At 35.7% G+C, this 21210-nt stretch overlaps 1 protein-coding gene across 1 annotated transcript in view; it reads left to right on the top strand.

The window, feature by feature from the left end:
* The window catches only part of SLF1 (SMC5/6 complex localization factor 1), a 74531-nt gene that overhangs the window by 42991 nt on the left and 10330 nt on the right, over positions 1-21210 (top strand). The window contains exon 15 of the mRNA XM_078067066.1: positions 6558-6705. Within this exon, the coding sequence (XP_077923192.1) occupies positions 6558-6705 (148 nt within the window). The remainder of the gene's footprint in view (positions 1-6557; positions 6706-21210) is intronic.

Here is a 21210-nt window from a genome sequence, read left to right as displayed (position 1 = left end):
CCTCTTCAAAATAATCACCTTTGGGACTTTATTTTCTGCTTTTTTGTGTTATAGCATTGATTTCTGCTCATAATATTTTAATTCTTTCCTTTTACTTTTATGTCTTGATTATTTGGATCTGTTTTTCATTTTAGTCTTTATTTCTAATAAATATACTCAAAATAAATTGCCTTTGAATACAAATTGAGATTTATGTACAGGTTTTGATACCTACATCTATTGTGCTGTTAATGTGTTTTTCAGTGTTTTTTATTGTCATTTATGAATTCTCCTTTGATTCAAGGAATACTTTAAGATGTTTTAAAACTTCTAAGTGGGTGAATTTTTGTTATGATTAGTAGATTTTGTTTGCCTGTGCTTTTTAAAAAATTTTAATAGTAAATTGGTTTAAAAATGAGCCCTATAATGATTTCTGCCTCCTGAAATTAACTGAACTTTCCTTTTTGACTCCATGTATGGTTACACAATGTGTTTTCTATGTTTTACATTGCTCTGTATCATTTATTTTTAAAAGATTTATTTATTTGAGGGCGCCTGGGTGGCTCAGTCGTTAAGCCTCTGCCTTCGGCTCAGGTCATGATCCCAGGGTCCTGGGATCAAGCGCCGCATCGGGCTCCCTGTTCCGCGGGAAGCTTGCTTCTCCCTCTCCCACTCCCCCTGCTTGTGTCCCTCTCTTGCTGTGTCTCTCTCTGTCAAATAAATAAATAAAATCTTTAAAAAAAAAAAAAAGATTTGAGAGATTGAGCTAGCACAAGTACGGGGAGGAGCAGAGGGAAAGAGAGAGGGAGAGAAACAGACTCCCCGCTGAGCAGGGATTCCCACCACCCTGCGTGATCCCAGGACCCTGAGATCATGACCTGAGCCAAAATCAAGAGTCGGATGCTCAACCAAGTCACCCAGGCGCCCTACTCTCTATCATCTTTTATGTCAAGTTAAAAATTGCTTTAGTCAAACTCTTCGGAATTTACTTCATGAGTTTATCCCCCCCCCCTTTTTTAAATCATCTGTACTTTGTATATAGTGATGCATAGTGGTTTGGGTGGAGAATTCTGGTGTCAGATGGCCATAAAGTATTCTTTCTCAAGGAAAATTCCTACATAGTTTATCTTCTCATATTTCCTCTGATCTGTTTTCTCTGCTTGACTTTTTTTAGTTCCAATTAAACTTGTGCTACACCTTCTCCTTCTTCCTTTGCTTTTTCATTCTCATCTAGATTTTCAGATTTTCTTCTATACGTGGAGCATTCTGGGTAGTGTCTTTTCATTTAATTTTTAGTTCACTAGTCTCTTTTCAGCTGTGTCTAATATGTTGTTAAACATGACTATTACATTTTTGGCAGTTTTCGACTTTTTTGCTTCCTAATTACTATACATGTTTTTATGGTTTCTAGTTCCCTACAAAATTTTCAAGGTTTTCTTTTGTCTTTTAATGTGGCAGTAATAGTTAATTTATAGTTTATGTATGACTGTTTCATATTTGAAGTCTTTGTGAATCTGTTTCTAACTGTTGTTTCTGCTATTTCCTTGTGTTTTTTATATTCTCTTACAAGCTAGTTATCATTTACTGTATGCCATAAATTGCATTTGAAAAATTATTTGTACAAACGGTAACATGGCAAATGCACCAAATATCTTTCTCCAGAGAGAATTTCTGTTGCTAGGTTTGAGGGTCCCTGGTAGTCCCAGGTGAAGTACAGAGCTACAAATACATGTTTTTTTCTATTGTGTATTAGGCCTTGGACTATGACTTTTATACTCCTTTTCCTCTAGGCTCCAAAAAACCACACTTCAGTCTCAGCTCTTTCTTTGGGGTCAGCAAGTGTCCTTAGGGCAAAGTCAGCTAGTTTTGAGTGACTCATTTGGCTCCTTACCTTCTCCTAGATCTTGGCTTAGCAATTCTTTATAACTTTCCAGAAGTTAGGTTAACAAGTTATCTTTCCAGAAGATGTTTTATAAATTGTATTCAACATTTTCAGTTTTCTTTTATAAGGTCATTTATTTGAAATAGTTATGCCTCCATTATCAGAAACAGAAGCCATTACTGGTTTTTAAAAATTCGGTTTAGAGGGTTGCCTGAAGCTTATAAAAAGAAAATTCTTTCAATTTTTCTTTAATTTGGCATTAAAAAGGGAGAATTATTTCTGGGTATAGCTAGTTTTTGTGACCAAGTAATTGTATTATGTGGCAGTAACCAAGTGAGTAGCGATTATTTTGTACATGTCTTATTTAAAAAGAAATAAGATTATACACACATGTAAATTGAAATTACTCAACATAAATAGAACTATCTATGCTTCATTGCCAATTGAGTTTCATACTTTTATAATACTTCTAAGATAAAACTGATAACATTCTTATTAATTAATATGTCTTTTTGTGTACTTTTTAGACCATAGAATCATTGGGGATAGAAAATATTTTCTCATTATGGAGCGTTTCTTTTTTATCCATTTGATTATATAATAAAATTGCTCATTTGTAACTGAAAACAGTAATAAAACTGACATTTTCACAATTTTACTAAATCACCAAAGGACTATCAAAGATAAGAATTTATTCAGGAAATACTGATGTAAATAATAACAGACTTATCCATGATTAACTTGAAGGTTTTTGTTCAGATTTTAAATAAGTTAAACATATTTTGTAAAGCAGTCTGCAATAAATTGTAGCATCAGTTGTAATATTAGAACTAGCTTTAAATTTAGCAAATCAATACTTTATTTAACATTGAATTGTTTAAATTCATAAAAACTGTTTTTTGTGTGTGTGTATATGTGTTACCTTATCTGCTAGAATTCATTCTTGTACCTAATTAAATCTTTTTGGCAGTTTCCAATTTCAAGAATTCCATGCATGTTCACAGACATCATTTTCTGTACTGTAAAGCATTTGTTTCTTGATTTGCTGAGTTGAAGCATTCAATTTAAGTCATTAGCTAAACAGAAGTCCTCAGTTTATGCTAATATTGTTTTGTCATAATGTCAATCAGCAAGTGTTGCAGAGTGACACAAAGGCAGTGAATTTCATTGTCATTAATCTGAGAAAGCTTTGGGCTTTCCTTGGCAAAGAGCAGAGGTGAGCTGTGTCAAGGTTATGAAGGAGGTACAAATTTTACTAAGCTTGATGGTTAGTCCTACTTTTCTTTGTGATGTCTTTAAGTGCTATTTAATGATAACCCTACAAGTGTAGGTAGAAATGGAAGCTACTTTGTATTTAAAGATAGGGAAATTGAGGCTAAAGAGTTTAAGTAACTTATTTAAGGTGTCACAGCTTGTTAGGGTAAAGCCTTGATTAGAGGCCAAGTCTCCACTGGAGCATACTTGCTCTTTTTTCAAATGCCAGTGTTTTAAACAGGAAGAGGCACCTTATGTGTATTATGTTTGCATCTTTCTTACAGAGGTACTAGCAGAACTTTGTGTCATCTGTTGCTAGGGATATTGCTTAAAGCCCTAACCTGGGAGTCAGAAGGCCCAGATCATAGTTCTGCATTATATACTAGTCAATTTTTGGAAGCTCACCAAATTTATTAAATGGAGGTTACTTGTACTGACAGATTAATAGAGAACTGTATTGACAGAATGTCTGATAATAGACTTTAATACATTAGAAAGGTGTTCTAACGTAAATGTGTCATGTGCGCATCATGTCTTTCATTTCTTTGTTAATTCTGAGTTTTCTGTTCTTTCAGCTTTAGCATACTTTTAAATATTTCAGGAAAGCTTTTCTCCCTTGATGGTTTATTTGCCATTTCCTCACTAATCCGCTTCTAAATCTCCACTATGCTAGAAATGGTAGCATTATTTATACACTGTTAAAGTTGCAGCGAGTACAATCCATAGCGCAGTGTCTTGGCCCTGTGGTTATAGTGAGTGGCATAGATAAAAATATATTATAAAAGGATCCAAGAACCTAATCTGAAAGTGTCTTTTTATATAAAAATTTACCATTATGAATATATGGTAGTATGGAAGTTTAGGTAATGTCACACAGATAAGAATAATTTTGACAGTATCTTTCTTATCATGGTAAAGAAGCTGTAGTCATTCCTTGCGAGTACTATAAGGGCTACCCATCTCTGTTTAATAGCAGTAATATCAAGGTAAATTGAATAATAGGCAATATTGATATTAATTTGTGGTATCAGATGTGTATACATGTATTTGTGTAAGGAAAGAGAAAGGTCCCAGCTGGTTGATTTTCTGAGATTTTTTTTAATTGATGAAGTGTTGGATTGTGGTTTATATGAGGCTTAGCTCTGTGAGCTAAGCTCCTTTTTTCCCTATCCAGAGCCTTGGGACCAGGGATCTGAAGTGATCCTGATTTACTCTATTCTTGGGTTGGGGAACATTTCAAGAAATCAAAATTTACCAGTCTCTTGCATCCTTCCTGAGTAGTGTCATCGCTGATATTCAGATATACATGTTGTTGCAAGGAGCATTCTGTGGTATGGATCTTGATAGGATCAATTTTTAGTTTAAATGTAGCTTTTCACTCTCCTGTTTTATGTTCTCTTGATAAGTTGAACCATAAGAAATAAAACTTGCTCGGAGTGACTGTCTCCTTTACAAAGTAAGAACTTTACAAAGTAAGAACTTGGCTTCCTGCAAACTGCTTTGAAGACTAGCTAAGACTCAGTGCTTAAGGGAGTGAGTTCTGGTCAGTTGATGGCTTGGGACCCTACCAGAGTACTAGGGGAGGAGTTGATACTTTCCCAGCCAGCTGATAGAGCCAGTCCTGCTGCTGCTTACCAAGTCATAAAGCTGCAACTGGAAGACTTAAACCCAGCTCTCTAGTCAGGGTGGGAGTCAGGGTGCCGCTGATGCCCATTGACGAATCCTGACCTGGCAGGATCAGGCTGTGGTCAAGGTTCTATATCGTAGCCCCTGATGATATTAGAGGAAAGGCTGTGTTTCCCTAATCATTCAACTTAAAATCCCCTCAGCCCCATTCTTCATAGTCTCTCTCTCAAATTCTAATGTCCAGCCCAGCCTTAATGCAGTCTATTGCCACAGTGTGATAGAGCAACAGGGAACTTGTACACCTACCTAAGCATCCAGACTCTGGGTTTTTCCTCGGTAAAAACTATTCCAGCAGGCCTGATGTATGTGCTCCTTCACCATTTGCCCTTGTTTGGACAACAAAACAGAACTAGAACTTCAGGGGTGCCTGGGTGGTTCAGTCATTAAGCATCTGCCTTTGGCTCAGGTCATGGTCCCAGCGTCCTGGGATCGAGCCCCGCATCGGGCTCCCTGCTCTGCGGGAAGCCTGCTTCTCCCTCTCCCACTCCCCCTGCTTGTGTTCCCTCTCTCGCTGTGTCTCTCTCTGTCAAATAAATAAATACAATCTTAAAAAAAAAAGAACTAGAACTTCAGTTTTGAAATCACTTAACTAAGAGCTTCTTATAGTAAGGAATGATGATGCCCTCATGAAATATTGTATACCATAAGAACCTTGTCTGCTAAAGGCAGGAGAAATAAATCCAGTCGTCACTGATGGTTAGAGATTTCTCTGTCCCTAATCCCATATTAGGCATAGTATGATTGCAGAACATGGCACTCAGAATCTATTTGGATACTGTAATATTTACTTATTAAAACCTTTTCACATGTTTTCTACCCAATTATTAATCTGGTGATTTTTTTTCACATATCCAACAGGCCTAAAACACAGCCACAAATAAAGGAATTTCAACTAGTTTTAATGTCTTTGTGGAAAACGTCAACTAGTTTTAATGTCTTTATCAGAGGTGTTTAAAAAATACTTTGTACCTCTTCACCTTCATAGTTTACGGATTAGAAAGATATTTTCCACATTAGGGTAAAGCACACTTACTGTAATTAAAAATTTGTATGCTTGCTATATTTTCTATAGGAATTTAATAATGTTTATTATAGAAGTGATAGAGAACAGCATTCTTTAAAAATTAATCTTTATACATCTCTAAGTTAGGTAATGACATTTGATATAATTTAATAAGAATTTGATCTAATCTGTTTCTTCATTTACAACAAAAAGGACAATCTTATCTGCTAAAGTTTTTATTCATTGTGTTTAAGTCTTTTTCTGGAATATGCCATTTGGGTAAATGTAAAGGTTAATTTTACATATAAATACTAGGGATGGCTAAGTCTATCTTTTTTTGTAATCCTATATTCCTGTTAACAGAAATCCACAGAAGCCAGATACTTCCTCATTGGTTTAATGAAATTATCGCCATACTAAAGCACTTGACACTATTGAATAATGTTATTTTAAAAGTTTATTATAAGCTATCCATATATTAAGTCCTGGAGGTTTTGTTGTATTAACTCTTTTCATGTGGATATAAAGATACAGATATGGATGGGGGAGGAAAGAGAAGAGAAGGAAGAAGAAGCAAGAGAATGGAGAGAGGGAGTTAACTTGCTAGGGTTCTCAGGAATACCTTTTAGTATGAGCATACCCTGTATTCTTAAATAACTAAGCTTTGCCTCAACAAGTATTCAAAATAAACACTGATAAAAAAAATAGATAATTTAATATGTTTTACTAATATTTTTCCCATCTTAATGTTAGGTCTTCAAACATGAGCTAGCTTACTTATTGACTGGAATTCTTGGAGCAGCAATAGATTATTGGATCTTCCTTGGTCTTAAGAGGGGTAAAAATGTGATGCGACACATGTCTGATGACTTAGGAAGTTATGTTTCCCTTTCATGTGATGGTAAGTGATCTGTATTATGTTTTTCATAGACCTATTATGTGATTTTCCTTTAGGCAGTTTAATCTTTAACATACATTCATATGAAGTTTTTTAAAAATACTTCCATATACACTCACTTGTGTACGTATATATACATAGATACACATACGTGTAGATATATGTATGAACACGCATACACATAACAAACAGTATAAAGAAGGTAAAAATTACTCATAATGAATGCTCTCACACAGATAAACACTTTTCATCTTTTTCTTTCCAGTAATTTCTAAGTATTTTTACATAGTTGAACTCATGTAATTTGTATTCTTCTAAATGTTACATGAGCCTTCACCCCATACACATAATTTATTATTCAAAATATTATTTTGATAATTTCATAAATTTGAATGTTCTAGAAAATAGTACCTGCAAATAAATTATTATATATGTATATATAATACTATTGTTTTCCTTAATAATATAACTAAAAATTATAAGTAAACTACCCTATGCAAGTAAACACTTAACCAGACAAATTTATTTATTTTTATTAACTAGACAAGTTTAAATCTGTTTATTCTCTTTTCATTGAAGAAATAGATTAGCTTTTTTATGTATGATGTTTTGGAATCTTACATGGTAAGAACTATTTTTAGTCCCTTTAATATTTGTAATCATTCAAGTTGAATAGAAAGCATTATCTTTTGTGCAGGGAGCCCGATGCAGGACTCCTCAGGTCTCTTCCTGCAAAAATACTTAACAAAAGACAATGAAATTTATTGACTCAGAATACTTATGTTATAAAGCCACTTGGATTAATTTATATTATATCACTATTTAAAACATTTAGCCCGTGTACCTGTTGCTGTATAATTTTCCTTATTATAAAAAGCTGCGACTATTTCTTTCCCATTGAGTCTGGTGATATAGCAAACGAGCAAGGATTAAGCAAAAATAAATAATTTATATATAATTTTCTCACTCTTTCTCCTCTCCCCAATCATCTATTCTAATTTTAAAATTTCCTCTAAAATAAATGGGGGGAGGACTATTATTTAAGCAATGTGATAACAGAACTCATTTTCACATGCTCACCTTATGAAAGGTTTGGTCTCCTAAGTGAGGAAGGCTTCCAAAAGACCTGAGGTACATTCCTGAACTTTAAAGTCTGTTTAGGGAACTATGAATCTTTTTATTTCTCTCTTGTATCCTAACTTCCTAAAATGAACGTATTGTTTAAACATATTGTTTAAAACAAGTGAGTTTGTGGCCCTCCAATATAAAGGATCATTTTTATATACTTTAAAAATTTTAGATTGCAAATTATTCTTTTTTGTTACACTTGTGTTTCAGTGCATCTAGGTTTTATGTAAAAGAAAAAGTTCTTGAATATGCTGTCAATCACTTTAATGCTTTGAAGAGACATTCTAGAATAGGAATCCAGGATTAAAACTAGGTTCAGGATTTATTCGATGATGCCCTCTAAAGAGAGGTCTCTTTTTATACTACTGAAGTTAGAAGATTTTTATCTTAAGCATTTTATCTTTTTTTTTTTTTTTCTTTTTCATTGAGCTGAGGGGTAATTACTGTTCCTTTTGTGGAGTAGCTGTCCTTTGTTGCATGACTTTTTAACATTTCTTAGCTCAAATTCAATTTTCCTTTAGGATCTTTTATTATTTCTTTCACACCATTCCTACTGGGTAGTTCTTTTGTTACTGGTGTTGTTTTAGAAAAGCAAATTTCTGTCATCATTTGCTAGCATCAGAACTAAACATTCAGCTAAAAGGATTCCCCTGTTTTTATTCCATAATGAAACTTCTTTGAGTTGGGGGACCCAGGCCAGGATTAGTGGTGGCTTTAGAGACTTCAATGACTTTAGAGTCAGTATAGTTATATGTGTTGTTTCCAGTATGTATTGGTCACCTTTAGGGAAATATAATTTATCTTATAGTTTAGCCAAATGCAGGAAATACAAGCCTGTACTAATAGGGTTCTCTATACATCACTTTCAGTGGTTGCTTCTCTCATATTCTGAATTTCCCTTTGCTTTTAAAGCAGGGTATTGTTATTCACTCTTATTTCCACCTTTCACATGACAAGTTTTAATCCAGCAAGTTTTAGTCTGTGACTGACTTAAGCTAAATCTACACCTAATGTTACCATTACAATTCTTTTTTTTTTAAGATTTTATTCATTTATTTTTGCGAGAGAGAGAGAGAGAGAGCGCACATGTGCACATGAGCCCGGGTGGGGAGGAGGAGGGACAGAGGGAGAAACAGACTCCCACCCAGCAGGGAGCCCAGGACCCTGGGATCATGACCCAAGCCGAAGGCAGATGCTTAACCACCTGAGCCACCCAGGCGCCCCACCATTACAATTCTTTCAACATACTGAGCAATTACTTTGCTTCCCCAGATAATGTTTGATCACTAATATTTAAAACTCTAATTGAGATTTAAACTGTATCCATGTTTGGGGCACCTGGGTGGCTCAATTGGTTAAGCGACTGCCTTTGGCTCAGGTCATGATCCCAGAGTCCTAGGATCGAGCCTTGCATCGGGCTCCCTGCTGCGCGGGAAGCCTGCTTCTCCCTCTCCCTCTGCCTGGCGCTCCCCCTGCTTGTGCTCTCTCTCTTCTCTCTCGGTCAAATAAATAAATGAAATCTTAAAAAAAAAAAAAAACTATATCCATGTTTGAAATTCTTTTTTTTTACCCTTCTCAAAACATACAAAATTGGTCCCTTAGCTAAGCTTCTTAATTTGGCTACAGGTAGGCAGTTTTAAAAATTTATTTCTAAAATACTATCTTCCTAATTTTTTGTTGTTAGTATGTCTTGGTTTTTTACCTTTGTCAAGAGACAGTAATCAGGTGAACAGTTTGTCTTTAAGAGAGCAGTAGCTTTTCTATAGCCAGTATGTAAAATTAAAGTGTTTATTATGGACTTTGTAGCATAATACTTTTATCTGCACAAGGGGACCAGGTGTTCTAATAATGTCCTTTTTGTCAGCATGTTGATACTTTGTTGAAGAACCATTTCTTTTTCTCTATCACTACCCCTGCTATCCGCAGCCCCCCCCCCTTTTTTTTTGCTATTTTTTGGCATTCTTTTTTTTTTTTTTTTAAGATTTATTTATTTATTTGAGAGGAAGAGAGAGTCCCAAGCAGACTCTGCACTAGGTGGGTAGCCTAACATAGGGCTCAATCCCACAACCCTGAGATCAGGACCTGAGCTGAAACCAAGAGTCGGTCACTTAACCCACTGAGCCACCCAGGCTCCCCTCTTTGTATTATTCTTTAGTTCAGTTACTATTTTTTGCTTTTCCTAAGTCACTAATAAAAATGTTATAGTTTGGCTGTTATATGACATCCAGTTGAAGATAATGGTCCATTTTTCCCATTTATAGCCAACAGTACATTTTTGTTTTTCTTAGTGCAAAAGTATAAAATTCATATTGTGATGCTACTCAGATTCAAATCTATTAATTTTAGTTTAGTAAAACTGTTGTTAGTTCAGTAGGTAAGTAAAGATCTTTCAGTAGGTAAGTAAAATCCTTTATCCTTTCCATCAGATCTCCTGTCCATCGACCCACATAGATGCCATTCTCTTTTATTTCTGAACACTTTGAACAGAAAGTTTCCTTATCTCCTTTTCTGTTTTTTAAGATCAGGTGATCCAAAAGGGTTTTGTTTTTTTTTTCTTTTTTTTTTTTAATGCCTAATTGAAATTCCTGGTAAATTGGCTAGAACTAGGGGTTGGCAAATTTTTTTTGTATGTGGTACCACATAGTAAGTATTGTTGGCTCTACAAGCTCACAGTCTGTCCTCAGCTCTGCAGTTGTAGGAAGAGAAGCCATACACAATATATAAATGGAATGGCTGTGTTCCAGGAAACTTTATTTATAAAGATAGACAGCAAGACATTGTTTCCTAATTTTTAACTTGTTTCTCCTGTTCTTAGTGGGAAGAAAACATGTCATCACAATCTACAATAATACTTTTGATATCTTTAGAGAACTTTAATAAAGCTTCCTTTGCCCTTCTTAGGCTACATCACTATTTTTTCCAAACCTTTATTCACTTTTATTTTTTAAATCTCTATTATAATCCCTCTGCATGCTTTAGGCCTCTTCCATCGATATGTTTTCATGATTTTACTAAGTATCTCACCAAAATGTTTCTATTCATTTATTCAGCAGATTTTTATTGCCACTCTATCAGGCATTGATCTAAATGCCATGTATAGTGGAAGTGGGGCAGGGGGGACAAAACATGGTTCTTAATTTTTTGGAGTTTTTGGTGGGAGAAACAGACTACAATTAGATTAATGTAAATACATCATTTAAAAATGCTAAGTGCTTCAAACAAGAAAAACTAGGTGTTGAGATGAGTGAATTTACACTTCATATCAGGTAGTCGAGGAAAGTAGTACCTAAAGGGTAAGTAGGAGTTTGGCAGAGTCAGGAAAGGCATCTCCCATTAGAAAACACAACATTTACCAAAACTGAGACAGGAAAAAGCGGGACCTGTTTGAAATCTTATGGTAGCTGGCTGCTGGCAAGATGCAAGGAGAAGAGTGAATAAAGGCAGAGGAAGAGTTGAGGAGTTAGAAGCCATTTTAATAAGGGAGTGGCATGATGTGCTAAATTTTTTTTAAAAGATGATCTGGGCTTAGCTTTCTAGGGTTATTGCTCTCTGCCAATTACTCATTTGTTCATTTATCTTTCAAATACTAAATGTTTCTTCTCTGCAAGTCAGTGACCTATAACCTGTGAGGGATACAAAAATGATCCTGCCCTTAAAGGTCTTACAGTCCCGTGGCTTAGTTTCTTGTGTTCTATTGTTCATCTGTTATTTATTATTCCCTTTAAATGTGTTACCTGATAATATGTGGATCTACTATAGTTAGTGTTTTCTATTTTTTTTAAAGCTATCAAATGGTCTTTCTGGATGAATAACTTCATTTGGTTATTTCTTTTGAACTGTACAGTGCAAGTTATTTCTGCTTTGTTTTTGCCTCTGCTTAGAGGTGATGTGTTAAGAGATTGTAGTAAATGCTGTGATGATAGGCTTTTTTTTTTTTTTTAATGTGTAACTAGAGATTTTATATTCAAAAGAATTCTTTCAGAATAGAAGAAAATTTTTGTAAACCATGTATCAGATGAGGGGTTAATATTCAAAAGATATAAAGAACTAACAAAACTTAATAGCAGATAAACAGTCTATTAAAATTTGGGCAGAAGAACTAAAGAGACATTTTTCCAAAGAGGACATCAAAATGGCCAACAGGCACGTGAAAAGATGCTCAGGATCACTAATCATCAGGGAGATGCAAATCAAAACAACAGTGAGATAACCTCACCAGTTAGAATGGATATCATCAAGAAGACGAGACAAGAGCTGACAAGGTTGTGTTTTTAAAAAAGCGGGGGGGCTGAGGGGGAGACCTTTATGCACTGTTAGTGGGAATATAGAATAGTCCAAATATTATGAACAATAATGTGGAGGTTCCTCAAAAAATTAAAATTGATCTACCATACAATTCAGCAGTACCATCTTTGGGTTCATACCCAAAGGAAGTAAAAACAGCATTTTGATGAGGGTTATGCACACCCATTGTCACAGCATTATTCACACTAGCCAAGATACGAAAAAACCCAAATGCCTATCATTGGATGAATGGATAAAAAAGATGTGGTGTACATACACATTGGAATATTATTCAGCCATGACAAAGGAGGATATTCTGCTATTTGAAACAACATGGATGGACCATGAGTGTATTATGCTAAGTGAGATAAGTCACACATTGAAAGACAAGTACTGTATGATATTACTTACATGTGGAATCTATAAAATCAAACCTGTAAAAAAAAAAAAAAAAGTAAAATTGATGTGGTATGATGTTGGGGTCCTGGAGTGAATGGTCAAGAAAGAATTCTTGAGACGTCTTTGGTGCAAAAAGATGTTTTTTTTAAAGCACAGGGACAGTACCCGTGGGCAGAAAGAGCTGCACTGGGGTTATGAGGAGTGACTGATTACATACTTTTAAGTTGGGAGGGGGTTAAGGATGGAGTGTAAGTCTCTAAGGAATTTGGAAGCAAGTTTTTTAGGACCTTGAGGGGCTAGCTGTTTATAGGAAAAGGCCATTTACTACAGTCTAGTAAAACTTCAGTGACAAGACCCTTCAGATGTTTGTCAGTGGGCCATATGTTTGGAGGATGATTGCTAATATATATCTGGGGGGGGTGGGCAGAGATAAAGGAAGTTTCCAAAGGGATTTTTGTATGTTAAAGAAGACTCACAGGATCCTGGAAGTTGGGCTAATGTCTAGCTAAGGTTGCCTTTTGCCTCCGGCAAAGTATTAACATTGAGGCAGTTGAGTGGTAGAGGAAGGTCACTCTGCCTGTCTCAACTACTAGTCAATGGGCTACAAAGGAAATTTAATTTATTTTTCTTATACATTTATTTTGCCTTTGTTCTCCACATCAAAATGATGGTTAGTATAGGATGGGAAGTGGGGGGATAAGATTGTGTTTAAGGGTACAAACTTGAAACAAGTAGTAAATAAGCCATAGAGATCTAATACACAGTATAATAAATACAGATAATATTATACTATAATGATGTTATATAATAAATGTTACTTCAGTGGCAGTCACATTATAATATATAAATGTATCAAAGTGATAGGCTGTACACCTTAAGTTTATAAAATGTAACATGTCAAGTTGATTAAAGTCTTCTGATGATCATTCTTCAGTTTCCTGCTTGCACAGTTTCTATAATACTTCTAGTAGGCTGTGAGTAGTCAATTGTAACAAAAGGTTATAAATAACTCCTTTCTATTGTCCAGTTCTTATAAATTGCAGTTTGGGAAAGGATTATTTAAATTTGCAATCTCCTCTTTGTGTGGGGCTAGGTGGATCTACTTAACATCTGACTGGAGCCATTTGCCCAAATGGCAGTGTGCCTTAAGGCAAGAACTTCAGGTCTATTTAGGCAAGGCAGAGTTTCTAGCTTAGCCTGGGCACTTTTTATATTTTGGGCTGGATAATTCTTTATTGTTGGGGACTTTCCTGTGAACTGTGAATTGTAGGGCATTTAGTAGCATCCAAGGCTTTTGACCACTGGATGCCAATAACACCTCCCACCCTAGTTGTGACAATCAAACATTGCCAAATGTTCCCTGGGGTAAAATTCTCCACCCACTTAGTCCATTCTTTTTCACCTCCCCCTCTCTTAACCCCCCTCCCCCCAATTGAACAAATCAAACAATCAAGGACTGCAAGGATACCATCCCTTAGCCTTTTGGTAAGGCATTTGAACAGGAAAGGACTTAAATTGGTTGTCTGGTGTCTTTTCAGCCTAAAGAAACTCAGCCCCTGACTATAGAGGTCAAGTTTTATACTTGTGTATATTGTGTCTTTGAACCCCTTCTGTCTGTGTGAGGCTCCTGTATGAAAGGAATTAAATTTGTTATTTTCCTGTTAATCTTTCTTATGTCAATTTAATTAATAGAGCAGCCAAAAGAATCCAGAACGGTTGAGGGAAAATTTTTCCTCCCCTACAGTTGACCACATAGAGAGTAATTTTACTGCTCGCTCTGGGGCTGCTCCCACTGAGAGATCCTGGGACCACTGACAGAAAGCCAGCAGAAGGTAAGACTTCTTACCATGTCAGTGTCCCAGATCTCTTCCTACATGGCCCGGTGGAAGCAAGAATGGTGAGAGTCCTCTTTTTGCTTTTCTAAATTTGGATTAGCAGGAGGAAATATTTGTGAAACTAGTTCCTTGCATATAGTGACTCTGTTAAAGGTTTGTTATGAGTAGTCTTGGTTTTTATTGATCATTTTCCTCCCAGAGACAGTCACTGTTTTTCTTTGTCTCTCTTATGTTGTTTGTCACAATGAGGAAAACCATAGGGTATAACACAAGCATAAGCCCCATAAACCTACTTTTTTGAGCCAGTGGCCTCACAGACTGGTGAGTTCATGGTTCTCATCAAGTAGGTGTATGTTTAGACAGACTTTGTTGTGGGTCAACATGCACATAAGGTAAAGGCTTTTGGAAGCCAAACCTGCAAAATTGGGGTGCACGGGTCGAGCATTTAAAGGCTATTAGAGTGCCCACCACCTAACTCAGTGACTCCCATATTAGGATAAGTTGGTCCTAGAGCAGGTTAGATAGACACTAGGTCACCCACCAACCTCAAGACGATTTCTGTGCCACGAGATACTTTGTAAAAAAAAAAAAAAAGAAAAGAAAAGAAATTCACAATCCCCCAAAACGAACATCCCTATTAAGTATTACTCTGGCTCTGAGAGACCTGAGGCTCAGTTAGTGTACATATAAGAGAAACTAGATGAGGTTTTACGTTTGTCTTGTTCTGTGTCTTGAGAGCTTGGCTTTATGACCACTGAGAATATTTTTCCATCGTTTCTGTCAGCTGGAAGGTGCACATACCAGCATGCCGATTGGTGGCCAGTTGAGTAGACTGGGGTTCCGAGACATGAAGTCATAAGCAGCACTCCCTTTGTCTGACTGTGCAAGCTGTGAGGGGAGTTTATCGTGAGAGGTCCCAGTCCATAAGAGGCCTTAGTCATCTCAACCTATGTTGTTACTGCTAGAAAAGTCCCATTCCAGTAGTGTCTGCACACTGTCACAGATTAACATGTCTGTGACCAGAGACACTATTTTCACAATACCATTTTTACTGTAACAACTTCTGTAGACTCTTTGAATGATCTTCTTGGATCATAGGGGCTGCATCTTCTGTACCCTGTCTCTTGGGTCTGTGGTAAAGATTGATTCTAACATGGAAAGGTGCCTCTGGGTCTTTCCATAAAAAGGCTTACTGGTTTGAGTTGCTATTACGATTAGTATAAGATCCCTCATGTCAATGGCCAGACAATAGAACCTTTATAGTATAAAAATATATAATTGGTTATATATAAAAGGAAAAATTTTAGAGAGCTCTATCTTAAACAGTTGGCTTATTAGTGCCTCTGGAAAGACCAGATTTAAAAAGAGGGACCCACAGGAATATAATAGCTAGCCTTAAGGACACCCTTAACAAGATTAAAGAAGAGAAATTAGAACAAAAATTAAAGTCCACATCCCATATAAATTCCCTATCTTAAATTCCAGCCCCATCTCCTCAGCAAATTCCCTTAACTTCCCAAATTTCCCTGTCTTCTCCCCAAAATTCCTCAAACACCCGGCTAGCTACTTGTATTTCCTTTTGCTGAAAGATTTACTTAGAGCTTTCTAGCCTCATCTGCAAGCCCAGAGTGTATTGGTTACTAGTGTAAATGCTGAAGGCTAGGAAGTAAATTTAAACAGAAGCACCTGTAATGGGCAGTAGGCCTCCGTCTGCTATTTCTTAAAATTCCTCCTACTTGACAGGGTTCTGTAATCAGCCCCTGCTAGGTTCCAGCCTTCCTATACAGTGTCCCTTGAGGATGTGTGTGTACTGGACCCCCACTGCAAAAAATTCATGACCCATGAACACCAGCAAATCTTTTACATGATAAAGCCCTCTTACCTCTACTTTCAGAAGACTTAACAAATTTAGAGAACAGAAAGATTAGTGGCCATTCACAACCCCACTAGGGGGGACCTTGATTAGCTGCAAAAGAGTATTCTCCCCACCCATAGTTGTGCTGCAGTTAACTGACAAGCCAGATGGATCCCTGAGGAAAAATCCGCCTCTCTGAGGAAACAGATGACCAGAGTATCTCTTAGACCCACATACAAATGATCAGCTGACGGCCTAAAGGCTGATGTTCAGGGTCTCAGAAGCAACAGTAGAGGCTTTTTCCCCTAAGATGAATTGGGCCAAGATTGAATTCTGCAATCAGAAAGAAGGCCTTTGTGTTTTAAAACATTACAGAAACGTTACAAAGGTATATTGCACTAAACCCTGAAGTTTTAGATATAGAAATCTTTAGGTTTCTATCTTAGTTGGAAATTTTTTCCATGATATAAGTCCTTATCTTAGAGATCTTTGCAAAACCGGGAATGAAGCCCTAGAAACAATTACCATCCCCCAAATCTTCCCTATAAATCTTAAAATGCTGGTAGATTGTAAAAGATTGGGATATTGAAAATAGAATTGTCCTACACTTAAGAAAAGGAAAGAAAAATTTAAATAGCAATCACCCTACATTTCTGATAAATCATAGGCAAATATGCCCCAAAAGCTCCATTTTGGAGAAAACTTGGATACTAGGTGCATTTGTGATATAAATTTTCTACAGCCACATACTCTAAGACCTAAGATCCATTCTTTGAAGTGCAAACTTTAGGGAGAAGTTTTTTTATCTGAAGAAGTAAACAAAGGAACTATTTAGAAATAAAGCTAATAAAAAAATCTTAAATGTCATCTCCATAAATACTGAAGAGCTTTAGCCATCTGAGCAGGTGAATTTAACTTATTCCAACTGTCAAAACAAAATTTGGATCCAACTGCTCTTTCATAAATTTTGCATTATCATACCCATCTCATGACTAAAATTTTAAAACAAAAGCTGTGAGGGCTGTTTGCAGGTGTGTGTGTGTGTGTGTGGGTGTGTGTGTGTGTGTGTAGGGTAGATGTATAATATTCTATCTCTGGATAGTACTGCCAAAATTATAAAAAGAACTCTACTTAATTGGCTTAAAAACAAACAGTCCATATAAATGGATTAAATAATCTTAAAATTCTCAGAAATACATCAGGCTAATGCAAACGCCTTTTAGGTCCACATAATCTGGGAAAGTATTGAGTATTAAAGCTAGTTTAAGTTCATTGGTTTAATTAAAATAAACATGTCTTTAAAATTACCAACATTGAATATAATATAGACATATAACTTTTACTCTACCCAGGTTTATTAGTGAAATTAGTTCATGTTATCTCAAAAAAATTTGTGAGCAAGAAAAATAGGTTGGGATGATGGCTGGCTTTGTCTAATGTCTTACGACGTTTTCATGGGTAATCTGAATATAATTGTTGGGAGCAAGTGATTTAGTTAGATGTAAGTGGGGTAAGAGTTTTTAGGTTAATTTTTTTCTACGATAATTATGTTTTATGGTATGTGTACTTAAATAGCTTTCCAAATCTCTTTGGTAACTTCTTAAACCCTTAGAGTTTTGCTAAGTCAAGTTAAATGACAGAAATTCATTGAATACCTAGATCATTTCTAAATTGATGAAATAGTGAAACATAAATTACTATATAAAGGTTTATCCTCTTCTGGTTTCCTTTTACAGAGGAACTAAAGATATTTGGTGTGTTAGTAAACTTGTCTTTTGTCTCTTTGGCAAGTTTACTATGAGGAATAATAGACTTCTAGAGATTTTAAAATGTATTCAAAATTTGTTGATAATAGCACAATTGTCTACTTCCTCATTTTCACTAGAAATTAAATTTTCTGAGGGTTTTTAAGAATTTTAATTAATGTATGTAATTAAGACTACTGGAATAATAGGGGAAATAACTGCATGCAAGGAAAATAAGTTGAGTTTTTGACTAAGAGAAGGTATGAGGTATGGAGATGTGTTTTTGGTAAGGGGAAAACAGTTTTATCTTGATTGTTTCATAATGTGAAGGAGAGACAGAATTTTACCGTGTGTGGTCAAGTTGGCTAAAATTAAATGAATTCATTATAATTGTTTTTTAAAAATAACCTTTGATATCAGTAATGTACTTATGTTTAAGTAAAACTGGAAGTATTCTTTCATCTGCTAAAAGGACAAAGTTTTCTTGAAAGATCCATTTGCTTTTGATAATGTGAAAGGTTTTTCTTCACCTTTTAAATCTGCCTAGAAAATATTTTCTGTATTATCAAACTAATTACTTATTTTGTCTTTGTGAATTCTTTGATCACTTAAGAAAACAGTCTCCTCTTAAAAGAGCTAAGGTTTTGTTTTTTTGTTTTTTTCCCAGCTAAATTTCTATATTTGAGTGCAAAGGTTTTAATTGTCACTTTCGTGAAATTATTTCACAGTGGCTTATGATTCTGTTTGACCAAGTGTTGTAAAATCTTTTGATATTCTTGACAAACTTCCCAAAATCAATTTTTTTTTTTTAAAGATTTATTTATTTGACAGAGATAGCGAGAGAGAGAACACAAGCAGGGGGAGTGGGAGAGGGAGAAGCAGGCTTCCCACGGAGCAGAGAGCCCGATGTGGGGCTCAATCCCAGCACCCTGGGATCATGACCTGAGCCGGAGGCAGACGCTCAATGACTGAGCCACCCAGGCGCCCCCCAAAATCAAATTCTAAATGAAGTCTTTTTTTGACTTTGAAATAAATTTGGGATTTTGCAGAGGGTGTCTGGAATATTATAAAAGATATGTTCTCTCTCCTTGTCAAATGAGCAATTCTAAACTAATTAGGTTTAAATCACATGGGAAACATTGTCAAATAAGAAGCAATACTTAAGCCTTCTTTATGTTGTATTTGTGTAGGTGTATGTAAGTGTTCCAAAAATAATAGGAAATTCTGAAATATCTGATATGTCCTGGTGTATGTTATCACTTGTAATTCTAGCTTTAATCTTAAGATGTATGCCACAGAAATAACCAAATTTTCTTAATTGCATTGTAATGAACTCTTACAGACCCTTAACCACAGCCATTTTTAAGTCTGTTATTTACAGAGAATTATTGTTCTTCTCTGTTGCCTTTGCGAATACATTTCATCGTCAGAGAGATTCATGGAAAGGACTGTGACAAATACTCTAGAATATGTGTTTCTGATCATTTTAAGATCATAACATTTAACTGGGTAAGAATTTGCAGAACTCAGATGGAGAAACATAGCTTCATAAAACTGCAAACTTAAGATTAAAATCAACAAGAATTAATTTTTGGGACTGAATGAACTAATGAGGATGATGATTATTTTTATGACTTTTTGTTTGCAGCATTGCTGGGTCAATGTTATGTTTTTCCACTTTTAAGGAAACTTTACAACAAATTGGTAAAATATACTATTCTTTGTAAACAAAGATGAAATGCGTACTTTTTCTCCCTACCTTATCTCTCTGGAAGTCAGAAGCTTCTTAGTATTCTTATTTTCATGGTAGTGTAGCTATTTGCATAAGTTCAATAAGAATCTGTTCTCCTTGCAACAGGACACAATTGGAAACATTGGTTGTGTTGCCAAAACTTTGGCTGGAATGTCATATTTGAGAATGTGCATAGAATCAGATATGACCAGACAGCTTTAAGGAACTAAAGCTGACTTCATGGAGTCATTAAATCCCCTTGGAAAAACAGCCTGGTACCTTGCTTTCAGGGTTCCCAACAGCCTTACCAGGTAAACAAGGTCGCATCCTGGCAGGCTCAGAAACCTGGATATTTTGGAGACCTCAAGAAAAGAGGAATTTATACACATCTATAGGTATAACAGACAAAGTCTGATGGCAAGACCTTGGCCTGGCTTCCTAGTCTCAAGATCTTCTAAAAATTCAATCTGAGGGGTGCCTGTTTGGCTCAGTTGAAAGATCATGCGACTCTTGATCTTAGGGTCATGAGTTCAAGCCCCACATTGGGTGTAGAGATTACAAAAGAAAAATACACAAAACTTTTAAAAAATAAATAAAAACTGAAAGTTCAATCTGAAATTCCTTATGAAAAGTTCCAACAAAGCAGATTTAGAAGAGCCTGTATGATCAGGAACTATTCTTGCTGCACTTATGTAAATAATCAGGCCAAGTTTACTGAAACTAGACTTAATTTTTAAATGACTTAGTCTTATTGTGTTTATATTTGATTAAATGGAGGGGACTGTAGAGAGAAAAATTGTTTCAGTAATCACTTTTATAGATATCAAATTCTGTTGCTGTTAATAGTCTTTGAGGTCTTGTTTTCTGCCTGTAAACTGGACTAGATCCTGAATTCTTCTAGTTCCTTCCTCCAGTATTTGGCTATAACTGTCCAAACTGACACTTCTAAATTTTCTCCCACCTTTCTGACTTGGAAACTCTGAGAACTGAAACTGCCCTCTTCCTGAAGCTGTGCAAGCAAAAGCTGGACAACTTGATATAAACTTTAGAGAAATTACCACAGCAGCTCATGCATGGACTGTCTTTATGCCTATTGCTGTGTGGCCACTCAGAAAACTTACCAGAGACATTGAAACTGCAAACCATAAAAATCTTTCAGATTGCCACTGCCTGCCCTCATTACATCTGAAGATGTTTTGAGCCAGACATCTAGAAATCTTGACTGGCTGCCTTCGGAACTTAGAGATTTAGATTATAGTTTGCCCCAACTATTAGCATTTGCTATTGTTTTGCTTCCATAGAAATAATCTTAGTAAATTCCTGATATTTTGTACAATGTACACCTAATTTTGGGAGCCCACCAGTATCACTACCTCCTGAAATGAGACACAACTCTTCTAATTGAACTGACCAGTTCTCAGGGCTAAGATACTGGTTCAGTGAGGTGGAGCAATCTACCAACTCAACTTCTAGAATGTGAAACTTTTTGGGAAGTTTCAAAGACAGAAATGAAGGGGAGCAGAATATGCT

The sequence above is a fragment of the Halichoerus grypus genome, chromosome 2 (assembly GCF_964656455.1).
Source record: "Halichoerus grypus chromosome 2, mHalGry1.hap1.1, whole genome shotgun sequence".
Lineage (NCBI taxonomy): Eukaryota > Metazoa > Chordata > Mammalia > Carnivora > Phocidae > Halichoerus > Halichoerus grypus.
Note: the sequence above shows the minus strand (reverse complement) of the source record. Positions and strands in the feature narration are given on the sequence as shown.